Source organism: Cryptomeria japonica, chromosome 6 (assembly GCF_030272615.1).
Source record: "Cryptomeria japonica chromosome 6, Sugi_1.0, whole genome shotgun sequence".
Taxonomy (NCBI): domain Eukaryota; kingdom Viridiplantae; phylum Streptophyta; class Pinopsida; order Cupressales; family Cupressaceae; genus Cryptomeria; species Cryptomeria japonica.
In genome coordinates, this window is record NC_081410.1 from 593,333,061 (window position 1) to 593,358,646 (window position 25,586).

At 36.8% G+C, this 25,586-nt stretch overlaps 1 protein-coding gene across 1 annotated transcript; it reads left to right on the plus strand.

Annotated features, from left to right (window-relative positions):
* The first annotated feature begins 242 nt into the window (after positions 1-242).
* LOC131036253 (uncharacterized) lies at positions 243-24,178 on the plus strand. The gene is made up of 3 exons (XM_057968100.2): positions 243-1,265; positions 5,319-5,762; positions 23,803-24,178. The coding sequence occupies exons 1-3, from the start codon at positions 599-601 to the stop codon at positions 23,997-23,999; spliced, it is 1,308 nt and encodes a 435-aa protein (XP_057824083.2). The 5' UTR covers positions 243-598; the 3' UTR covers positions 24,000-24,178.
* Positions 24,179-25,586: the final 1,408 nt, after the last annotated feature.

A 25,586-nucleotide genomic window follows, 5' to 3' on the forward strand; every position in this document is an offset into this window, starting at 1 on the left:
AAATGAGCCTCACGTTTCAACTTCACATATATTCCTAAGATTCCTTCCTTACAGCCAGAATCTCCCCATTTTGTTGGTCAAGAATATTAACTAGTCACATCGTAATAATAACAAGATTTAAAAACTCACCCCAAAAAAATACCGCCACACATGAAAAAAATAAAAATAAAAATAAATCAAATTAGTTTTTTAAAAAATTTCGTTCAAATCGTAATAGGTAACAAGATTTTAAAACACCCCCCAAAAAGTATCACCACACATGAAAAATCAAATTAGTCCTCCTCAGAATTCCGTTTTTGATTCTTCATCTATCTAGGGTTTTATGGATTCTTCGACCGGGTAGGGTGGGAAATAAAGGTCTAGAGTTCGAATCTTGAAGTGCCAGCATTTTCGCGAAGGCCGGGGTTACCCCTCGCTCTACGATATATATTCTCAAAACTCTTTACGAGAACAAAGTCACGAAGTTTGCTTGAGCTGCAAGCGACAAGTTTAGAATTTTAATGGCGTAGACGAATGCAGAATACTTGTAAGAGCAGAAACCCCAGGGGTCGGTGCTGCTATGCCTTTTCGCCTTTACAGATAAATTTCTCTGTAAAAAATGCCCACCTTTTCTGTTATTGCCTTGGACAGGATTTTAGAGCCTACTACTAGTAATAATAATGGCAGTAGAAATAATAGCGGCAGCGCGTCTGGCAAGACTAAGGTTCAAGATGAGAATGGAAATAAATCCTCGAAGAAGCCAAAGAATGTGATTTCACCGTCACTTTACGCAACGCCTCAGAGAACCCCTATTCCTGACTATCCAACGTCTTTTAATCCTTCTCCCTATGTCGTTGATCACAAAAGGCGGGTGCCTTTTGTTGTGAAAGATGTGAAGGGGTTCGAGCCCAGGACCAAGGAGAACCGAACCGAGGGAAAAGGTGAGAACGATACAAGTATTGTTGAGGGCGAAGCTATTGCGGTTTCGGATGGCCCGGAATTTGTCGAAACTACGGTGAAAAATAAATACTTGACTTTGGCCGGGGGTTTGGATTCAGGAGACAGTATGGCGAATGAGGTACCTGAGGATTCTGTTTTGGGTGTGGGAGGACTTCGTCATAATTTTGGGCTGAAAGAGGAAAAAGAGAGTGATTGTGATGATGAATTTTTAGAGGTGGATGAATGGAAGAGTGTTGCGAGCAGCAGCGATGCGGAGTCGAGGTCTAGGAGGAGCTACAATTTTAGTACACAGACTGGGCAAAGTGAATATTTTGATGCAATGGAAGGTAAGGATCTTGCATGGAAATTCGTATTTATTTTATTTTGCCCGCTTGAAATGTTGTTTCTATTGCATTTAGCTTTTCTACCCAATTACACAGACATTTGCAATCCTATCAACAATCAAACAAAATAAAATTTTCATTTTCAAACTCATTAACCATAGAAAGAGTCTTACATGCAAGGGTTATTGTATTTTGCCTTCTACCGAATTACAGAGTCATTTGTAATGATAACCTAATACATGAAATCATAAATCAAGACAATGAAACAAAAACAAAATTTTTATTTTGCAAACTTGTTACCCAGGAAACGATCTGTTAAACAAGTTACATGTTAACAAACAAGTAAATATGCCTTGATAGAATTTTTAGAACTAGGTACCTTGAGAAACAGTCAACCAAACAAAGGAAATATACCTTGATTATTGATAGGTTCTACAGAGCCGTATGACCAGAGGGAAGTTAATGGCCATAACATCTCATCATTTCATATGTTCCTTTTGTCTTGACTCTTTTTTGGGGCTTTGCTTTTATTTACCAAATTTGTTCTACATGATTTTTGTCGTTTGTGTTGCTGTTTGTTTTGCTATGGATGTAATGACCTGCCATAATGCATTCATCTGCGCTTACTTGGTTGTGGATGTGAACAACTGCAATGTTCTCTTTATGAAAGATGATATTCTATTATCAAATGACTCAGAACTATCTCTTGTTTGATTGTTTTGAAATTTTGTTCATTTCACCAAGTGGTACTGCTACAGGCTATTTATTTGGACTCAACTTCAAGTTTTTATTTTTGTCACTGTTAAATTTATGGAGTCAAGTTCTAATTTCCGTCACTGTCACAATACCTCAATTGATGTTTTTCTAAATTACCATTTTCCCTTTCTCTCTAGTGCTTCCTTTGATTACTCCATTTTCATGGCTGACGTGCCATGTTGGGCTTTTTCCCAATAGTGGGATGTAAACAATGATATCTATGGGTTGATAGTTGGTAAAAGATTGATGCCACTTTCCTCATTCTTCTGAACCTATTGCTTGAAAGCTAAGTTACCGGTTCGGGTTCGGGCACCGGTTCGGGTTCGAAGAACCTGGTATGCCGGTACGGCAAAATTTTGAAAAGGGGTTTGGGTTCGTTAGTACAAAAACATGTAAATTATATATATATGCAACCTATAAGCATGAATTAAGATTAGCAGGTCACATAGCATCATATAAACAACAAAACCAACATAAACTTGTAATCGTAGCATCATGATCATACCATAACAGCATCATATACATCAAGTCTAATATCAAAATGATAAAATATTCAAGTATCATTGTTTCAACTTTCAACAATTTAAAGTTTGATCATTAAATGGATTCAAACTAAGAACATCCAAGTTTAATTTTTCAAACTGAGGACCTGGATTTTGCCGGCAACGCCCCCAACGGGGTCAAGGGGCAGCGCCCCTTGTGGGGGTCTGGGGGCAGTGCCCCCAGCGGGGTCAAGGGGCAGAGCCCCTTGCGGGGTCGAGGGGCAGTGCCCCTCGCAGGGTCCCGGGGCAGCGCCCAGGGCGCGCTCCCTGTCGCGGTACAGGGCGGGGCCGAGGGGCAGCGCCTCCGCTGCCAACACCAAATCACAACCTTCAAACCCACACGGAACTCCATGGCTTGCATCAGTTTTCTGTTTTTGTAAGACGTCTAATTTTCTGCTTTTTAAGGTTATAACTTTCACTTTTTACAAGGCGGAATTGAAAAAAAAATTTAAATTTGCATTGTTTTTTGACTTTACGGGCCGCCCAGCCGCCCAGGTTCGATTGGGTCCGCCCGGGTTCGACTGGGTTTGACCCCGGGTTCGACTGGGTTCGACCAGGGTCGAACTCACTCTGGGTTTTTCGAACCCTGGTCGAACCTAGGTCGAACCGGACCCGTACCACGGACCCGGTCGAACCCGGACCCGTACCAGGGGGGCCCAGAGGCGAACCTGGTAACCTAGCTTGAAAGTTGAAAGTTTTTTTCTTATGGTAAAATCGGCCTATTGTCCCTGATCTTTAGTGTTTCCTTTCTTTTCTGCTCGTTAATGCCCCATCTAATAGTTGGAAGTTGAAGCACCTCTTTTTTTATACTCTAGCAGCAGACCCCTTTGATTTTGAGCCCTCTCTTTCATCGGTGCTTATTCTCAACTAATGCAACATGTCAGGTTTTTGGGTTTGGTACATCAGCCTGAGTAGAAATTTTGTTCTACACCTTCAAGTTCAATGATGTTTGCTTTTTTGTTTTCGGTCAGTTGCTTGACTGATCCCAAGAGAGTGAGTGATGATATTTATAATGGTCAATAGTTAATAATTACAGGAGATTGATGTACCTTTCTTTATCACCCAGAAACTTGTTAAACTTAGAAATAAGGATGTCATGTGTTCTTGCAGTTAATCTTTCTCAAATGCATGTCACCCTTCAATAACCAAATTCTTTAAAAACTAGTTTGCATTGAGAATTAAAATGGCATGTGCCCATGGATTTGTTCTGGTTGTTTTCCTCTAATAGTGTAAGGTTATTACCTTAGAATTTAAAGGACTATAACAAAATAATGTCATGTCTCCGCCATGACACTCCTCACAACCTACCTTAAAGAAGAACGAGTTAATAAGATACATCTATACATACATTCAGAAAAGTGTCTTTTAAAATAAGACTTCACAAGTTTCTTACAGCAGCCTGTAAGCATTTGTCTCCTTAATCTGTAATCTGATTGAGCCAAAGGCAAACAGATACTGAATCTATCCTTTCAACCCAACCCCAATGCTTAGGACAACATATATTCAGCGATTACTACACCAGGGCACATGTGGTTAGTGTGGAGCAGCGATTCCATTACTGTAGTGATAGAGTGGAATTTATTAATAATAAGTTATCAGCAGCATTCACAATAATACTAATTAAAATATGGTCAGCAATTAAAATTAGTAAACAAAGATTATATTAAACAAGACAAACAAACAAGACAAACTAAGGGCAACGATAATTGAAGGGGCAGTTTAGTTATTTAAAGACATACGATGGTCAAAAGGGCATCTTTTCCCAACGGGCACCTCCTTGAGAAGAGTCATTACTGATATAAAAGAATAACATCAAACCATAAGGGAAAATCATTTGGAGAAGAGAAGGTCATTATCAATTACGGGCAGATCATACTCTCTGCAGATCATATTAATTTACAGGCAGATAATATGAAATTACTGGCAATCATTGCTATTACAGCAGATTGGTATGCTGTGTCCGTCTTATGAATTAAATACTTACTTACAATCATATAATATTTGAATTCAATTAGGAATAAGGGCATATGCATGGCCTATAATACAACATGTTTCATTTGTTCTTATATATATACATTTATTAGTTTTTTATGTCTTAGTAATAGTGTAATCAGATCTATATAACAATTATATTTACTTTTATTAATTTACTTATATAATCATATAATAAATGAGAGATTAGCATATTAAGGACCTAATCCTTTGTCGTTCTATATTGCCCCTCATGAGCGTAGGTTCGTTTTGTTAAGGGAAAGGTGGAGTAATTCCATCCCAAAATGGATGAGCCCCAAGAGGTGGTATGGACAGGTGTTCCTGAAACCTTTCGGCCTATTTGCGGAGGTGGTTTCCTAGCACCCTAAAAGTAATTTCGCATCCTCTATCAGGATTTATGATTAGGAAAGGAGTAAGGATTGGGGGCTAAAATATGGTAATTATCACTTGTATCATGGATATTAGTTGTTCCTTAGTATTAATAATCTAATTTAAGGCATAATGATGTATGTTAATTACTGGGAAACAGGCAACCTCCTAGTAGAGGACATTACAGAAAAGTTCACTAATCTCAACTTTGGACAATCGATGCTGAAGCAAAGTACTTGTTGCAGACAGAAATTTGTACAGTTAGATTAATCAAATTACGAATGGAGATCACATATAAGTTTGCTATAGATCATTTTGGCTAATATTTGATATTTGTGATTAAAGTGATGTACCTAATCAGTATGAAATATTTGCTTGATCACTTTTTTAAATGCAGATATTTACACTGAAGATGCAGCATCACAGACTTCAGAGTCATATAACACAATGCTACAAAGTGAACTTGACCGTTTAAAGCAGAATCTCTCTATAGAGATGGAACGATGCAAGGTGGCAGAAGAAACATTAACTCACATGAAGAACCAGTGGCAAGAGATGGCAAAGAAGTTCTCAGTTGCTGGTTTATCATTTCCTTCCATAAGAATTGGTTCACCAAGTCAGCCTTTGGAAGAGAGCCCTGTTGATGTAATCTGCACACAAATTATTGTTGCAAGATTGGTATCTGGAGCTATTGGAAGGGGCTCAGCTAGGGCTGAGCTGGAGGAAGAGATGGAGGCAATTATTGAAGGAAAAAATCGTGAAATTGCAAGATTGCGTGACAAGCTGCAGTACTATGAGGTGCTCAATCATGAAATGTCTCAAAGGAATCAAGAAGCCATTGGTAAGTGAACCCTTCAACTTGCTACTTAAGCACTTATTTTGTTTTGAAAATGTTATCATTAAATAGGATTTATAACTTTTAAGTAGCAAAAAATATGTGGCTCAAAGTATATTATAGCCTCTTAAGTTTTACACTGGCACAAGTCCTTGAAATATAAACGTAGTCTAATAAGACAGGATAATTTTATTGTTGTCAACATATAAACAAGATTTAGAAATTCATCTTTTTCATCACTTAACATGATTTCACCATCCATTGTTGCCATATTTAGGATTTTCTAAATTAGTGCCATACTCTATTCATATAGTAGTAGATTTTTTGCCAAATGGATGTGATTATGGCTGATACAAAAATTGGCCAATACCAAAGGGTGCTGCAACCTGAAAGGATAATCAATTGCTGTATCCTAATACACTTGGCCTAGATTTTACTATGGCGGGTCAAGGATTACAGGCTACCTACATGACTCGTTTTCCAGGGGAACTGTCACATTTTAGCTCTTATTATTTTTCACTGAGCTAAATTGAATTGTGCTCATATCAAATTATGTATTTCATTCGTTTGGACTGCGTAAGTAATTCAAGCAATCACAACATACATGAACCTAAAGCCTTAGTGTAATGCCAAACTAAAATAAATTTTGAAATATGATGGATGCTTGTGTTCTATACAACTTGCAAACCTTGATGGTATATTGAGTCCAAGATAAAAATTAATTCAAACTCTCTAAAAGATCAATTTTCATCTTCATCTTAATAAGTTTCTAATATTTTTCACCATCTTTCCTTAACAAATTCTCACATTTTTATACATAAGGGTGATTTGCCCTCTTCTTCTTAGCCATTGCTTTCTTCAAGATCTTATTGGCACATACATGGCAAGTCTGAGACATTTTGAAGTTCATTATCAACTTGATTTATTGACAAAATCTGCATTTTCATGTGCTTTGCTGAGGTCAGCAAGCTGGAGCACTATGTTATGCCAAAGATCCCTGACATTTGTGGGATTGGTCCAATGAGCTTTCTTCTGATGTTGGCAAGTCCGATCGTTGACCAGAGTTCCTTACTCTAGGGACTACTGGTACCCAACTCTTTTCATGGACACATGGACTTTTTTATTTAGATTTCTATACCACATGTTCAGTCACAAGAGTGGCCTTGTTATATCAAGTTTATCTGACCCAATGCTACCTTATTGGGATTACTTGCTCTTGTTTTTTATGAGGACATTTTTTGGTACTTTAGCACATTTGGGAAGCCTTTCCTTATATAAAGTAAAATATATCTTGATCCAAATTAATAACAGTTGCCATGTCTAATTGGTCTCACATTCCAATCTCATTCTTGGAGGATCTCCCGTAAGAAATGCAAAATGATTTTCCTCCAAAATATAATTGGTAGGCAGGTCGATGCTTGACAAGTTGGACTTCATAATTTTCTAATTCCTTTCTAATGTTTTGATACTTTTTTGTGCACTTGCTTGTTCTGCTCAATAATAATTAAAATGCTGCAGTCTCTGCTGTTGCTTGTTCTTCAGTAATCATGAAAATGCTTGTGCTTATTTTTCTTATTAAGGTTTAAATGTAACACCTTTGTGGTTATAGCCATTGGATTATTTGACAAGAATCCTAGTCACAATTTTCAAAGGTGGTACATGAGTTCGATTCATTTCAATTTTTTTGCAGCTATAAGCTGAATATAGGGATACTGATTTTTTAGTGTGTGACTATGGCTATATGCTATTGGTTGTTGCACCACAGTTCAATTGATAAGTCTGAGAGTTACTGTTTGTTTACGGATGAAGAGTCATGTTTCCCTTCATGGTGTGAATCAGAGACCATACTGTTTGCCAAAATTGGCCAAGGAGCTTGCTTGATTGGAGACAATAGATGCAGGAAATCTAAGATATGCTTGGATGATAGCTTTCTTGCATGGGTTAATAACCATCATTTTTCTAATTTTGTTAGCTAATTGTCACACAGCATTTTCCTCTTTCTGTGGTCAGTGAGCCACCAAACATGGGGATTTGGCCCCTATATCTTTACTTGCATAAAAATTGAATTTAACTTTTCAAGAATGTTAATTGTTAGCATAGGTTGTTAGATAAAGTAGGAGTATCGAAAAATTGAGTTAGGTTTTGAGCCATTGATGGCCACCAAAAGCATCTTACTAATTTACAGTCTTTTATAATTCAAATTATTTGAATTCCTTCGAATGGTGCTTCACAAGTTTTCTAGGGTAGATGCGCACTTGGTAGGCCAAAATGTTGCTTTAAGTTTCTCTAAGATTCCATGTTGGATACAGTTATCTCTTAGTTTTTTTTTTCTGGATTTCCTGTTTTTTGCTTTGATTAATTTATACCTAGCACATGTCTCTGCCACGTCCTTTACTATTCTTGTATAAGCCTCACAACAAACTAATTTAACTATATTTATAGACATTAGAACATTATGTAAGAGTGTAGGCTTGTTGCGAAGCTCGATGAATGTTGGAGGAATCTGATGTTTCAAATGTCAATGCTTTTATTTGGAATTTTTCTTAATGATAAGTAATTGGTTTGTTTTATCTTAAGAGAATGCTACTTCATATTTTTTAATGCATTGAGGTGTAAAGTGATTTTTGAGTGTATGGTTGCAAACATTCTCAAACAGCCAACTAATTGCACATTATTGATTATAGTGATTCATAAGGATCTTGAAGACCAAATCACTTAATCAAAAATGTCCAAAAAATTCCTATTATACCTGATCTTTTGTGAATATGTCACAGGGACAATTTTTTCTCCAGAAAAATCCCATCTTAAAAAAAATCGGACTGCAATTTTCAACATTTTCTTTTGCATTTAAGTCACATTTAAATTGCATCTGAAACCTTAATCAGTCTCCCACCAACTCCTTAAACCCTCAAAACTTGCCAAATGGCAAAATATTTTATTATTTTGCAATTTTGCAGTTGTGTGATATTTTTAGGGCACAACTAAAATGGGAGCTCGTTGGTACATGCATAGTGCTAATTTAAACCCTAGGTATGATAACCAGATTTATCTTATTTAATTATGCCCTGGTTTGTATTAGATTTGCAGTAGTTTAGTGAACCAACATGCATTAAATTGTGCCCTAGATTGTAATCAGATTTGCAGAACTTAGTAAGACAACATAAATCAGAAATATGATAGAAGACAAACAAGCATACCCTGGGAAAACCTCCAAGGAGGAAAAACCCAGCATGAAAGACCCACAGGTCAGATTATATATTCTCCTCTAAATAACAGTACAATACTTAGCTCGAATCTGATCTTCACATATCAGATCTGTCCTTGTATTCTTCAATGACTTGCCTCAAGATATGCTATGTCCCCTTGGACAATATTACACCAAACTGAATAATTCGCCCTCTTCCTTAGGTTCGCACAGCAGAGCTAATTTGCATTCTGATTTAATTGAACTTGATGATATTGACTTGCAAAATGATCTTTACTTATATGCCTCTTTACTGTATTAAAGTCGGCCCTTTCTTGTAAGTCGGCCTCCTTGATATTTGAGGCGCTAATGTTATTTTGACGCTAATATTTAATTGGTGTGTTTTAGCGTGGTATTTAGGATAGGGTCACGTTAGGGTAGGACCCGGTCCTAAAGAGGTTCGGATGTTGCCTTAAGGCAATTGGAACCCCTATACCCTAGTTACAATCAACACTCCCTCTTAACTAGGGAGGAGGAGAATACATAATCTGAACCTTTCACGTTCCATCCAGCACACAAGCATAGAATGGATCTAGCACACAAGCATAGAATTACATCTTCCACCTAGCACACAAGCATAGGATGGTTCTAGCACACAAGCATAGAAAGTGTAATACACCAGTGGGTCTTTACATTATTACAACTATCCATCTAGCACACAAGCATAGATTGGATGCAATTCATTCTTGCACACAAGCAAAGAATGATTCAAAGTGCTACCAATAGTCACTGAGATTGAAGCTCCCTCTCAATCAGGGTTCCGTTTTCCATGACACCGAGTCTATCTCTGAAGTACTCGAACTTCACTCTGGATAAGGGTTTGGTGAGGATGTCAGCAATTTGTTCATCTGTGCTAATGTACTTTAGGTGAATGGCGCCTCTCTGCACCATATCCCGAATGTAATGATAGTGTGTTTCCACAGGTTTGGATTGATCATGAAATACAGGATTTACTGACATCTTTATACAGCTTTGATTATCACAATGAATGGTGGTAGGATCATTGACTTGACCAAATAATCCAACAAGAAGCTTACGGAGCCACACTGCTTCTCTGGATGCAATAGATGCGGCAATGTACTTAGCTTCTGCAGTGCTTAATGCTACCGAAGATTGCTTCCTGCATGCCCAAGAGATTACTGCAGAGCCCAAGTTGAAGCAAATGCCTAAAGTGCTTTTCCTATCCTTGACACTTCCTGCCCAATCTGAATTTGAGTAGCCTTTCAGGAGGATTGGGGTATTAAGTGTATACTTCAGCCCATAACCAATCGTGCCACGTAGATATCTTAGAATGTGCTTGGCAGCAACCAGGTAAACATGTTTCGGTGAGCTCATGAATTGACTGAGAGCATTCACAGTATAATAGATATCTGGCCTAGTATTGACTAGGTACATCAGGGAGCCAATCAACTGTCTATTCTCAGAAGGATCTGCAAAATCTGAGTTAGCTGCAGAAACACTTAACTTCTTTAAGTTAGATTCCATAGGAGTACGCATAGGTTTACAATCTATCATTCTAAATCTTTTCAAAATATCAATAGTGTATTTTCCTTGACTTAGAAAGATTTCATTAGCCCTTTGCCATACTTCTAACCCTAGGAAGTAGTGCATTAGACCTAAATCTTTCATTTCAAATTCTGAGGCTAATTCATTTTTACATCTTATGATTAATTTATTTTCACTCGTGAGAAATAAATCATCTACATACAAAACTAAAATAAGCATCTCATTATTATAAATTTTCAAGTAAATGTTAGCATCAACATCATTCTTGGAAAACCCTAAACTTAGTAAGTACTTATCAATTCTTTCATACCAAGCGCGAGGAGCCTGTTTGAGCCCATATAAGGCTTTCTTCAACCTGCAAACATGAGAATCTCTTTTCTGGTTGCTCAATATAGACTTCCTCCTCAATGACTCCATTGAGGAAGGCTGTCTTAACGTCCATTTGGTATAGCTTCCAACCTTTGGCTGCAGCAATAGCTATTATAGACCTAATAGAGGTATATCTAGCAACAGGGGCAAAGGTTTCTTCATAATCTATTCCTTCTTTTTGAGAAAAGCCACGAGCTACAAACCTAGCTTTATATTTTTCAATACCACCATCAGCGTTATGTTTAATTTTAAACAACCATTTAGAGGAAACGACAGACTTACCTTTGGGTCTGGGTACAATGTCCCAGACATCATTCTTGATGATAGACCCATACTCTTCATCCATGGCTAATTTCCAAGCATGATGGGACATAGCTTCACCGATATTGTGGGGTTCAGACTCAATTATATTGCACATCACAGAAATGTAGTTGGTGTGATTTTGGACACTCTTGCTGTTTCTGAAGGTTCCTCTGCGAGCAGCAAACCCTTCAGCATCTTGAATTGTATTTCTAACCCAGAGTGGTCTCTTCTTGCAGACCACAATATCCTGAGGTATATCGGTAGATTGCATGGGTTCTGATGAGTCATTCTGAACTTCCTGATCTGGGAGATCAGTAGACTCCTCCTGTAACTTAGGGTTAGCATCAACAATTGAATCTTGTTTTTCCATCATCATATCATCATTGTTGATTAATGAACCTTTAGATCTTTTGAAAGCAATATCTTCTTCAAGGGTTACATCTCTACTTACCTCAACATACCTTTGACTTGAATGTAGATCCTGAAAGCTTTGGAAGATTCGCTATATCCTACTAGGATGCCTTTCTTTCCAGATGGATCCAGCTTGGTTCGTTTTTCTTTAGGCACATGAACATACACAGGGCTTCCAAATATCCTTAGGTGACTGATGTCAGGTTTGATTCCTGAAAATGCTTCTTCAGGTGTTACATTCTTTAGGACTTGATGAGGACATCTATTCTGAATATAAACTGCGGTTTTGGATGCTTCTGCCCATAGAAAAGGTTGCAAGTCTTGATCATGAATCATGGCTCTTGCAGCTTCAACAATGGTCCTGTTATTTCTTTTAGCAACTCCATTTTGCTGAGGGTTGTAGGGAACACAAAACTCCCTCTTAATTCCTGCTTTAACACAAAAGTCATAGAAGCTACTTGAGGTGTATTCACCTCCATTGTCAGACCTCAAACATTTAATTCGATTTCCTGTAGTATTTTCAACTAAGGCTTTGAATTCTTTAAATCTGTTTAGGACTTCTTCAGACTCTTTAGATTTAAGAAAATAGATCCATGTTTTCCTAGAGAAATCATCTATGAAGATAACATAATATAAGAACCCGCTAGGAGATGCAACTGACATGGGACCACATAAATCTGAATGAATAAGCTCTAACCTTTCTTTAGCCCTACTATCGCTTTTATGAAAGGGATCCTTTACATTCTTACCCATTGCACAACCTTTACAAGCATCATCATGAGATAAACTGAGATTAGGCATACCTTTGACCATTTTACCAAGAGTGGGAAGAGCTTGAAAGTGAAGATGACCCAATCTTCTATGCCATAGCTCGCATGATTTAGGGGTCTCATGAATGAGAGCTTGAATTGGATTGGCTGCAAGCTTATATAAACTATCACATCTATGTCCAATAATACGAGCAGATTTGAAGTTAGATTTCTTAGACCAAGCGAGTACTTTCCCTTCAGAAAATGCTATTTGCAAACCCTTACCTTCTAAAGCCGAAATAGAAATGAGATTTCTTTTAATACCAGGTACAAATAGAATATCACAGAGTTGTAAGGAAATACCAGAATCTAGTTTTAGAGAGGTAGTACCAGAACCTTTTACCGAGTATCGAGCATCATCACCAATTACAACATGAAGATTGGTGTCTTTTTCAATCAGATCTGAGAGATGCTCACGAAATCCTGAGATGTGTCTGGAGGCACCACTGTCAAGTATCCACGAATTGCTATCCGTAGGAACATTGCTGGAAAGAGCAGAGATAAGAAGGTAGTCTTCACGTTGTTCGACAACCTCATTTAAGTTAGCTTCCCTTTCCTTTGGGTCATTTTGACAATCTCTGGCATAGTGACCATACTTATCACATCTGAAGCAACGAATGTGAGAGGAATCTCTTGACTTTTTCCTTGGATCATAGGAGGAGGATCTAAAATCTTTGCTTCTCTTTTCTTTCTTCCAATGACCACCTTTCCTAGATTTAGATAAGAGAACATGATTATCTTTGAGAGAGTTTTTGAGTTTTCCTCTTACCACATTTTGAGATTCCTCTTCGATGCAATCAGATTGAAGACGCTCAAAGTTGGGACGATCAGCTCTTCCACCAATGCTATGAATGAATGGTTCCCATTCATCTGGTAGACCATTTAAAGCAATCATAACAAGGTCTTTATCTGAGATTTGGCAATCAAGAGTGCTTAGCTTGTCCTTTAGTTCATTGATCTTCATGAAGTAGGCTATGATTGAGTCTTCTTCTTTCATTTTTATGTGTAGAAGTTGCTGTCTTAGGGCAAGAGCCCTGCTGAGATTGTTGACTTCATAGATCCCTTCCAAGTGTTTGATCATTTCTCTGGCAGATGTAAACTTTGATATGACAGTGACAAGATGATTCTTGACGGACTCAATTATGATCCTTCTAGCCTTGAGGGAATCTTTCTTGAACAGTTTCAGCTCTTCAGCATCTTCTGGAGGAGACAGCCTTTCTTCTTCTACAAATTTCAGTAGGTCATTTTCTTCAAGGATCAACAGAATACAAACTTTCCAAGCAGCAAAGTCAATGGCTCCCTCAAGCCTATCTTCAGCCTTTAAACCTGACATCTTTAATCTGAACACAAACAACAGCTATATGCAACAGTTGATCTGTTAAAATCAGAAGTTAGTAACACCTAGAGCTCTGATACCATGTTAATTTAAACCCTAGGTATGATAACCAGATTTATCTTATTTAATTATGCCCTGGTTTGTATTAGATTTGCAGTAGTTTAGTGAACCAACATGCATTAAATTGTGCCCTAGATTGTAATCAGATTTGCAGAACTTAGTAAGACAACATAAATCAGAAATATGATAGAAGAAAAACAAGCATACCCTGGGAAAACCTCCAAGGAGGAAAAACCCAGCATGAAAGACCCACAGGTCAGATTATATATTCTCTTCTAAATAACAGTACAATACTTAGCTCGAATCTGATCTTCACATATCAGATCTGTCCTTGTATTCTTCAATGACTTGCCTCAAGATATGCTATGCCCCCTTGGACAATATTACACCAAACTGAATAATTCGCCCTCTTCCTTAGGTTCGCACAGCAGAGCTAATTTGCATTCTGATTTAATTGAACTTGATGATATTGACTTGCAAAATGATCTTTACTTATATGCCTCTTTACTTTATTAAAGTCGGCCCTTTCTTGTAAGTCGGCCTCCTTGATATTTGAGGTGCTAATGTTATTTTGACGCTAATATTTAATTGGTGTGTTTTAGCGTGGTATTTAGGATAGGGTCACGTTAGGGTAGGACCCAGTCCTAAAGGGGTTCGGATGTTGCCTTAAGGCAATCCGAACCCCTATACCCTAGTTACAATCAACACATAGAAGGCACAACTAGTTGCAATTTTACAATGAGTAGGGAAGCGGTGCATTTGAGTCAAAGTTAGGAAATTTTTGTTATAATGCTGCTGCAAATACATTCAATAACTTCATACCATATAAACAGTATTTACACAAAATTCAATGAGTGTATACAAATAGATGAATAAATTGTTAAATAAAATTTTCAGTGTGTGCATCACAAGTATATTTCAATTTAAATTAACAAGATGAAAAACGTTAAATCTATCTTATTTTGGTTGGGTTTCCATACAAATATATATTATTTTACAAGAGGACAATGCCATTTAATTTGTTAAACAAATCATCAATGACAGGAATAGGAAATTTATCTTCAATAGTGAGTTTATTGAGCTCATGATAGATTGAGTATATGCATTAGTAGTCATTTTTCTTATGTACAATTATCCCGCCTTGAGCATTTTTCTGACCATCCTTTCAATCTCGTCTAAACATATGGATAGCAATAGGCTTGATGTTGGGTGGGTGGCTCCTTGGAAAGAGGTACATAAACTGATACTGATCTTGTTTCTAAGAAAGACCCTTAGGCATCTCACCAAAAAACACCAAAGTATCTGTTAGTGGTATGCCTAAAGCTGTTGAAATCTAAGGCACAAGTTCTGATGACCCCTTTTTAACAACCTTATCATCATATGGGAGATTATCATTTGTTGGATTTTTTCCTGTAATCCTCAAAGCTCTATTATTTGGCCATTTGATCTAATGGTCTTGGAAGTTCATCTCAACAGCTGTAAAGCAGTAAGTGACCTATTTTCTAGCACTATATTAGCACTACCTATTGGAATGGCAAGCATGGTACAGCTTGTAATCACCCACCTATATCTTGAAGTTGACATTTTCCTGGACAATCGACTGTACTCTCATTGACTATCATAAAATGAAGGAATTTAGACAAGCTGCTAGCTTGGTGTCAATGAAGTCATGTGTGCTACCAGAATCAATTAATCTTGTGATTTTTAAAATTTTTTTTCAAAAATCCTTTTATGTTGAGCATCTATGGTATAGTGATACCTGATACAGCAGTAGAAGAAACATTTGGTTGATTTTTCAATGGCTTTTCTTGTTCATCATCCAGTTCAAGATCCTGTTCCTCAGATCCTCTGCATCCATTGCTCTCTCAATGTAGAATAACTTCTTTTCTGCACATTTATGTCCTCTACTGTATTTGTTGTTACTGTTAAGTATAATTCTTGGCTTTATTCTCTTCCATTCGTTGAGGTGTCAATCTAATAAATGGTGGGATGCTCGAGTCCTATGATCTTAAAAACCTTTAAATAATTTTTTCTTAAGTGCTAGCTATTTATCCTTTATTCTATAAGCTTTAATCATAGCCTGACATATAGTTGTAGGCTCAAAAAGCTGTACCTCATGCTGAATTGCATGCTGAAGCCCTCATAAACAGATCCTATTTTTGGTCCTTGGAAAGATTCTTTATCTTTAAGCTCAATGTTAAAAATTGTTGAATGTAGTCTCCAACTATGCCTCTCTGTTGAAGGCTTAAAGCCTAGTTGCTTGAAATAATTGCTCATACTATAGTTATCATAATGTTTGACCAGTTCCTTCTGAAATATAGACCGTACAATTCCTGTGTGATGTTCTGGGAGACTTTTAAACCAAATAAATTGCTCAATTTCCAAATGAAGACCTACAACCAAATAATTGCTTCTTTCGGGATACTGATATCAGAGGAAATGAACCATCAAATTTGTGCTTATCAATTTTGGGACAGAAACTACATATGGCCAAAGCCAGTTCCTTTCTTACAATGATCTTGTTGTGAGAAGCATTTCTTGAGCAAGAACTCCATGTTCCTTGCATTTGACTTGCTTCTGTCCCTTAATTGACTGTTTGAAGCGAACAGCTGTTATCTGCTGTCGCCAATCTGTGTCACCAAGACTTTCAGACCTGAGGTCATGTTATTGAGATCAAAGTTCCCAAACTCAGACTCGACAAGGCCGACTCGACTCGTGACTCGGCTATGACTCGGCAACTACTTGGCAATGACTCGGCAAAATAAAAAACCCTTGAAATTAAGAGTTTTTTAACAATTTAAAACTTGTTTCATGCACTCATTATTGAATAAAGCCCAATTGTAATGTGTGCTAGCTTGTTATGCCATGAAAGGCATGCTGGTAGAGTATCTACTTGTTTGGGGCTTCTGCTTAGTATTTTCTTTGGCCAAATTGAAATTTTGGGAGCACCAACATGAGACATCGTGAACATCTTCACTTGGAAACTGTAAGGAGTGCTTGTGTATGGTAGCATTAAATAGTGTGCTTGTTGAACTTAGGTTTTACCTTGGGACTATAGTTGACCTTGGTCTTTCTTGGACCTCTTAGTTTTTAGGCTATATATGTGTTGGATGGAAGGGGGAATTGTGAGGCCATAAGGGTTTGAAAATATGCTCCTCAAAGACATATCCCTTGCCAAAAATAACCTTGTGCCCCATGGGGGGATTTTTTGGGATGTGGGAACAGGTAGGAAATGTCCCCAACACACCCCCTTTTTTTCAAAATTTTAAGAAACATCCTTGTTGTGAGGTACTCACACATCGCCTCATTGCAAATGAAGACCCCCACTTTTTGCTTTCTAGGGTTAGCTCTTTTAGTTTTGTTGTTGGTCGTTTTAGTGTCTTAGCCTTTGCATTGAAGGGATTGAGTTTCTCAAAGGTCATCAATTCAGGTGGATCTCCTCAAGGTGGACTGAAGGAGGTTAGGTCAGTTGAGTGATTAGGGGTTATTTAGATCATTCCTAGGGTTTTTGTGTACTATCTGGTCACGCTTCAAGTTGCTAAATCAAACCTTGGTTGAATGCATAGTGTCCTCCTAGGTCTCGTCCCTTACATCAAGGTCAGAGTGAACTTGCCTTAAAAGTCTGGAATGTCATCCTGATCCTGAAATGGCCTGAAATTTGACTAAGTCTGGAAATTTGAAGGATCCTCCAAAAACTAGATTTTGCATTATAACTAATGGAGGTCCGAAACCACTCTCAAACTTCCTAACAATATATATGGAATATAACTTAAAGTATTATACTTAAATGTTATATTCCATATATGAATCTTGACAGAGAGACTAACTTGTCAAACAAGTCAAAACATTGACCTGTCGTGGCCGAGTCTTGGAGCTTGGACTCGGCGAGTTTTGCCATAACTCCCCTGACTCAAAACTCGTTGAGTCCGAGTCCCGAGTCAGCAAAACTCGCCGAGCTTGGCTCGACTCGCCAACTCGGCGAACTCGCCTGACTCGCGGCGAGTTTGGGAACTCTGATTGAGATCATCAATTTGGCTTTTCCATTTTAGTGATTGCTCTTTTTTGATTGCTTTGGTTTCAGATTCTATTGCTTAATTGGATGGAGTCTTGCTTGGTGTTGCAGACAATGTAGACTTTCCTTGAGTGAAACTCACTAACAGAAAAAAGGTTATTAGTAATTTTTACTACTGTAATAAATGCATCAAAATGATTCCAGTGACTGGTATGTTGGGCACATTGCCGAAAAACCTGAAATAGGAGGTAACATGGAAATAAATATGTATTAAATTTTTTATCTTTGCAATTGCCCAATTGAGACAAATCCAACTACTGCTATGTTTCCCAAAGGCCAAAATCCCAATTCCAGACATTTCCTTAGATTTGTTAGTGCAGAAAAAAATCCCAGATTCTTACTACATGATTTATTTATTTATTTTTGATAAGCAAACAAGTTTGCGACTTGGATAGATTTAAAACACAAAGGAAAATTGCCTCAAATGAATATTTACCAGGAATATTTGCCAATTGCTTTGACAAAGAGATCTGCTGTGCCAGAAATGATGCCCAAAATTTCTTCTCTGATGCCACTTGCCTTGAATTTCAATCTACTTATTGCACAAATAGAAATACATCAATATTTATAACAACTCCCGAAGATTGCTATGGCAGAAAGGCAGACTAAATAATTGAATAAAGCAGAATAGATAATTATTAAGCAGAGCCACTTTGAGGGAGCAACCTCCAAAGGTCTTACACTAAGAACATAATTGATAATATGACGAGTAACTTCTTCTTGCTACCTCCTATATATAGAATCATTGGGCAGTATTCATCACTTAGGCTAACTCAATGATTAATATATATGTAAGAACTAACAAAGTTGTAAGAAAATAGTAATGCCTGCCCTAGTTTGTCTTCACATATCCCAATACATTTAATGAGATAAGGGCATAACATTAATCAAATGAAAAAAAAAGAACGCTGCTATTTTGTAAAATGATTTCTGTAGTTGCCAATGAGTCTCGTGCATTCTCATATGTATAAATGTAATGTCTTGGGAAATTGATCACTATATAATCTTTTCCGTTAGCAATGTTTAATAAAATGTTAATTTGTTTGAATTCCTAAATCAAGGATTTGATGCTGGGTCAAGTTTTGTAAGAAGTATTAGAAATGAATATGTTGTAACTTAATATATGTCGTTGCTTCTTAGCTTAGAGCTAGTTTAAAACTATGTTGACATTGGCAGTTGGTCCTCTTGGTCTTACTGCATAAAGAGATCTTTTCACCACATCAAGACTGGTCTTACATCATCTTTGATTTTGCAAAAGTTATCTTTTGTGAATATTAAGTTTAATGAAGAACACGACTTTAATTTTTTCAATCATCTAGCATTTTTAGTCAATTGCTCTGTCACAGGGTTACAGGAACTCCTCCGTCCTGGGTGAATCCTTTGAGTCCCAGTCTGAGCTGGCACAAACAAGGCTTGCTTAGTCTTATTCTAGCAACATTATTCCTTATAGAAAGTTTCTAGATATCATTGCTAAATATTATTTTATGAAATCATTATTGAGAGCCAATAATTTGCGTAGTCTGAGCCCAAGTAAAAAATTAATCTTTTTAGTGTGTGGGCTGAGTTCTTTAGTGTTCACTAGTGTTGGTGTAAATAATTATTCATCTTAGATATTATTACACTTTACTTAAGTTTACTTAGTACATGCATTTAATAGTAGTTTGGGTATGAGACACTTGGTTGTTTGTGCCACATTGGGATAGTGTGTGTAGGAGAATTTCCACCTTTTATGGTGTTGATCTTATCTTGTTGTTACATTCCACCACCCCATGTGGAATATTATATTATTTTTCCTACCTACCCCCAATATTTCTTACCTACCCTTGTTTCTCATTGAGCCACATGTCATGATTGTGTGCTCGTACATCCATATGGCCTTGCCTATATAGGCAGGCCTATATTCATTGTATGTAATGCTTGATGATCCAGTTGATCAATATTTTCATCTTGATAGAATATAGTTTATTCCTATCATATATTTTGTCTCTCTATTTTGTGCTTTCCATTGCCTCTAGATTTTGGCAAATTCTCACATGGTATCAGAGCAATTAGAGGTCATTGATTTGCAGTATTGTCCTACAATGGAGCAGGTTGTAGACATATTCACCAAACCTTTCACCGAGAGTAAGTCCCAGCAGTTGCGAGCTCTCTTGGGGGTGCGGGATGTCTCATTAGGGGGGTCAGCTGACTTCTCCTTCCTCTCTTATGGGGGGGACTTTTTCCTCTTTGAGGTTTTGTCCTTCTTCTTTGAGAGTCTTTTGTACATTCATCTCTCTTTTGGGGGGGAGTTTTTTTCCATTGGGTTTCTCTCTTTCTCCGTTTATGGGAGATTGCATTTGCATATGTACATGGGTACCTAACATGGCCTTGTAGCCAGGACCCATCTTGCATTGCTTAGTTGCATTGTAGACTTTAGTGCATTCCCCTAAGTTGCACTTAAGGGGGGGTGTTGGTGTAAATAATTATTCATCTTGGATATTATTACATTTTACTTAAGTTTACTTAGTACATGCATTTAATAGTAGTTTGGGTATGAGACAGTTGGGTGTTTGTGCCACATTGGGATAGTGTGTGTAGGAGAATTTCCACCTTTTATGTTGTTGATCTTATCTTGTTGTTACATTCCACCTCATGTGGAATATTATATTATTTCTCCCACCTACCCTTAGTATTTCTTACCTGCCCTTGTTTCTCATTGAGCCACATGTCATGATTGTGTGCTCGTACATCCATATGGCCTTGCCTATATAGGCAGACCTATATTCATTGTATGTAACGCTTGATGATCCAGTTGATCAGTATTTTCATCTTGATAGAATACAGTTTATTCCTATCATATATTTTGTCTCTCTATTTTGTGCTTTCCATTGCCTCTAGATCTTGGCAAATTCTCACAACTAGTAACACTGATCCATTAAAGCATATGATTGCATCATGGCTTTGACTTAAATTGTGGTGTATAGTTTTTCAATTGACTATAGTTTTTGCAAAGGAAGCATCTAGAGAATTTCTGCTGCTTGGGGGATCACCACCTGTAGGATTTCGCAGTGTCATTACATGACTTGTAGAATCTGTCACTAGTTTGACATCTTTGCATGGATTGGGACGTTCTGTCACGAGTCTTTGCAGATTTTGTGTAGATTTTCCAAGAAATCTACCCAGTCGTACTCAACTTCCTCTTCATGTCTTATGGAACCACCTGCTCCTTGATGATCTTTTTGTGGACATAATGCTTTTTATCTTCCTCTCCATACCCAGAAGGCTTTCTACAACATTTTTGTAATTGGCTTTGATATCATTCAAAAATTGCTTTTATACCAAAATATGATGGTATAAGACTATAAGTTACACATTGGAGTCACAACTGTAGCCAAAATTGAAATGGAAAATATATTCTAATTTTAAGGATTATTAATTTTATGTGATTAAAATACTATGTTATCTGTTCATCCAGGGAAAGTCCTGGGTCCTAGTCTGGTTCGAACCTGTTTTGGGCCCCGTCCCAGATGAACCCATTCGGACACATTGGGGATGTATTTTGCCTGGTCACTTGCCATTCCACTGAATTTGGAGATTTTTTTTTTCAATTTTGATAGCTGTGCATGAGATTTGCCCATTTTGTTTTGTACATTTGTGCTGCCCTCTCACACACTCAAATCATTGGCAATTTGGTGCTAGGACTTGCCTTTTTTTTTTTATGCCGAGCTCGGCTGAATAGCAGGTTGAAATGTGCGTGGATTCGAGCAAGCACTTTAATTTCTTCCTCGCTTCATTTTGGAGTCCTGCTCTTTCGTTCCCTCTACGAAAGTGAAGAAGCCACACTCATAATAATGCTTTCTCCATCACTGCTCTAGCCTGACTCCATTGCTTCTACCAAAACTAATTTGCTTTCTTTACTGAGCCCAAACAATTTATACTGGTGTGAACCAACTTCAATTTTTTTATATCAAGTTGGAAAAAATAATAATTATTATGTTAGTAAAATTTATTATTCTTTTCGCTTGTAAAACACAACCTAAGTTGTGAAGATTTATAACAAATTAAAATTCAAAATAAAGGGGTACATATAGGCCCAACCATGGCCGCCACATAGATATCACATCTGTTTACATTCCATTAGCCAATTAAAGCTTATCCAAACTTCTACCTACTGGTTTCTGATGCCACAGTCGGAAACAAAATCCACTCCACTACTATAATTGACAAGATCCACAATTAATTTTGATTGTGGCACCCGCTTTGCTTTGAGACTGAAGATATGCATTCTGTTGCTAACTTCCACACTTTCTTAATAATAAAGATTTATTTAAATAAATTATTACTAATATTACTAATAATTAAAAAAGATTAATAGTTGTGAACTAAATTTTAATTTTTTATAATATTATATATTATAACTAATTTAATTATATATTGTATAAAGCTTATAAATATTACTATACCTGAAAATATTTAGAAATATCAATTATGTATATTATGTCTTATATTCTTGATTTGAGGCTTTAAATATGTATTATGTATATATTTTTTAATTATATGTTTTTACATGGATGAACCCTAAATGAAGCCAACCCCAAAAATAAAATTTGTACTGAACCCCTAAACCCGAACCTAAACCTGTACCAGGACCAGTAACTTAGTTAGAAAAGGCTTTACAGAGGCGATTATGAGTCATATTCTATTATATAGATCCTTAAGAGCTTTGTTGCGGGGTAACATAGAGTACTCTTTTATACAGCATCATAATTTTCTAACAGGTTTCAGCTGTCTTTTCTTAATGGCTTCTTTGCATGAAATTTATACAGGGTTCACAATCTTTTATTTATAGTTGGTTTCCTCCCTTGGTCTTCTTATTGGTTTGTCTTGGGGTTCTTGTAGGGAAACATCACTGATTTGGCCAAGGATAGTTGGTCCTGCTCAGAATATTAAGGGGATTTCAATATGGTGCAAGATATTTAATTTGTCCTTATAAATTGAAATGTCTGTTGTATTGCAGGCTTTTTGGCTTTCATTAATAACTATTAAACAAATGGCACCAAAGTGGATACCTAAAAATATTTAAAATATGTCTAAATTTTGATGGTTTAAATTTTAGAACCTACCCTAAAATCATCCTACGGATGCAAAAAAGAAAAGTGTTGCCGAAAGAAAGTAAAAAGACAAGAAGCAGTAGATTAATTAAGTAGGCTAACAACAAATAAATATGTCATTCAAATGAGAACACTTTCAGATCTTAGGAGGCAAGCTTCTTCTTGCTTTCTCTTCTTTTCCTACTGAGAAATTTTCTTTTCTAGAATTGAGAAGTGTGCTGTTCTTCTGCAATTCCTAATGTAGAGTGATCCATGATTAATAATTGTGTTGTACCATACCCCTGGACTTTTGTCCACTCCTGATTTGGACAGTAGTCTATCATATAAAGAGGGAAGACACCTGAAAATAAAAAATAGACCAAAGTAGCCCTAATTAATACTACCTAACCCTAATCAACTATCTTTCCTGGCATAATCTCATCCGTGTTTAAAAAATGTGATCTTTTTGAATTCTAAGTGTCTTTAAAATTGCTTTTGCATTTTGTTTAGTTCTGGCATCTATCAATACTCCCAGATTCTTTTTTTTCCAAGGTTGTAAAAAATACTCTTTTCTTGAATTCCAAGTGTCTTTGAAATTGCGTTTGCATTGTGTGTTTTTCAAGTTCTGATATCTACCAGTACTCCTGGACACTTTTTAAAAAAGAAATGGTGTCTTTGCCCAGTACACCTCCCTGTCCTGGGGACTTGGGTGCCCTGGAAATTTATGATTCATTCAATTTTCTTATTCTGGTCTTGGAAAAAATCTTGTTACCTGTTTTAGAGAATTACATTTTGCAGGCATCATCCCTCTACACATGGATTTGAAGCATATGCTTTGGTAATAATAATAATGTTATGGTTTTGCAGAGATTGCACGCAGACGCCGGCGTACACAAAAGAAAAGACAGAGATGGATCTGGGGTTCGATAGCTGTGGCAGTCACCATTGGCACCACAGCTTTACTACAGTCTTACCTGACACGAAGTGAAAAGCGGGATTATAAATCTCCATGGGCTACTGATGCTGACAATCATGGAACTGCAACTGATAATTTAGAGATCTGATAGCCATGCTATGCTTTATAGTATTCATTCAAAATTCTCAGCAGAATATTGTGTTTTGTTTAACAAAACTTGATGCTAATAGTTAGTTAATCAGTGATTCAGTAATCTTGTAGATTTGAGCGGAATAGAGTATATAGAGTTGTATCATTGAGTGATAAAATAAAAATTGCATTAAATAACTTTTTGTTCAAAAGTTGACCTGTATTTATGATTTGGGCATTTATTAGTGCAGTTACTGAATAAAAAATGTAGAAAAAGTTGGCACTTAGGAACTTGTTAAGTACCTCAAAGTTGTGGGTTTGACTTTTTGTGGAAAAGGTAAGGTTATGAAGTTACTTTGTCAGCTCTGGTGACCAAAGATTTGGGTAGAATAGACGTATGACAAAGAACAAAAGAAAATAATTCAAGAAACTTTGTTATAACATCAAGGTGGGTTTCTGTGTTGGGTGCAGAGAACATTGTTGTATCAGATTTCATTTCTATTGGCAATAGCCACCCAGGGAAAGCACATTTAGCATACCACTGTCAAATAAAAATCCATATTAGCTGTTCTAGTTATTTTTGACTGTATGCTTATGTATAATCCATTTTGGTAGAACTCTACTGCTGTTGCAGATGAATTTAATTTGCTCTTCCCACAATGTAGTTTTCTATGTGCCATACATGTTTCTTTTTTTGGGGGATGATGGGGAACTAACAAATGGAACTGTCAATATGATTATTTCCTCCCCAACTTCCCAGCCTTGTCCACTCCCCCGCATTGTGCCCCCCACTCTCTGCCCTTTCTTTTTTTGGGGGATGATGGGGAACTAACAAATGGAACTGTCAATATGATTATTTCCTCCCCAACTTCCCAGCCCTCCTACCCCCCAGCCTTGTCCACTCCCCCGCATTGTGCCCCCCACTCTCTGCCCTACCATCCCCAATATAATTTTAGCCTTAATAGTATTTAACTTACATTATCCCCAATATAATTTTGGCCTTCTAGTATAATTTACATTTGCAAGTAAAATGATCCGAGTTTCAAAAATTGAACACCAGATCAAACTAAAGTGAGAAAAGCCATTATTCAGGCGTCTATTTTGTATTTTCCTTTTCTACTTTGATAGCAGTTTGAAAGGCCAGCCTCACATCAAAAGGCAAATATAATTCATTTTTGTACATTATCCCCAATATAATTTTGGCCTTCTAGTATAATTTACATTTGCAAGTAAAATGATCCGAGTTTCAAAAATTGAACACCAGATCAAACTAAAGTGAGAAAAGCCATTATTCAGGCGTCTATTTTGTATTTTCCTTTTCTACTTTGATAGCAGTTTGAAAGGTCAGCCTCACATCAAAAGGCAAATATAATTCATTTTTGTACATTTTGACCCTAAAATAATGTGCTTATTGAATATGTTGAAAGGTCATAAGCATGATATCTTTGAATAACATTATTTAAAATCCAAAATGTACAAATCTGCATAGTGGGAAAATTAGCACATGTTGACCCTAAAATAGTGTATTCATTGAAGATGTTGAAGGGTCAATGACATTATTTAAAAATCCAAAATGCACAAATCTGCCTAGTGGGAGAATTAGCAC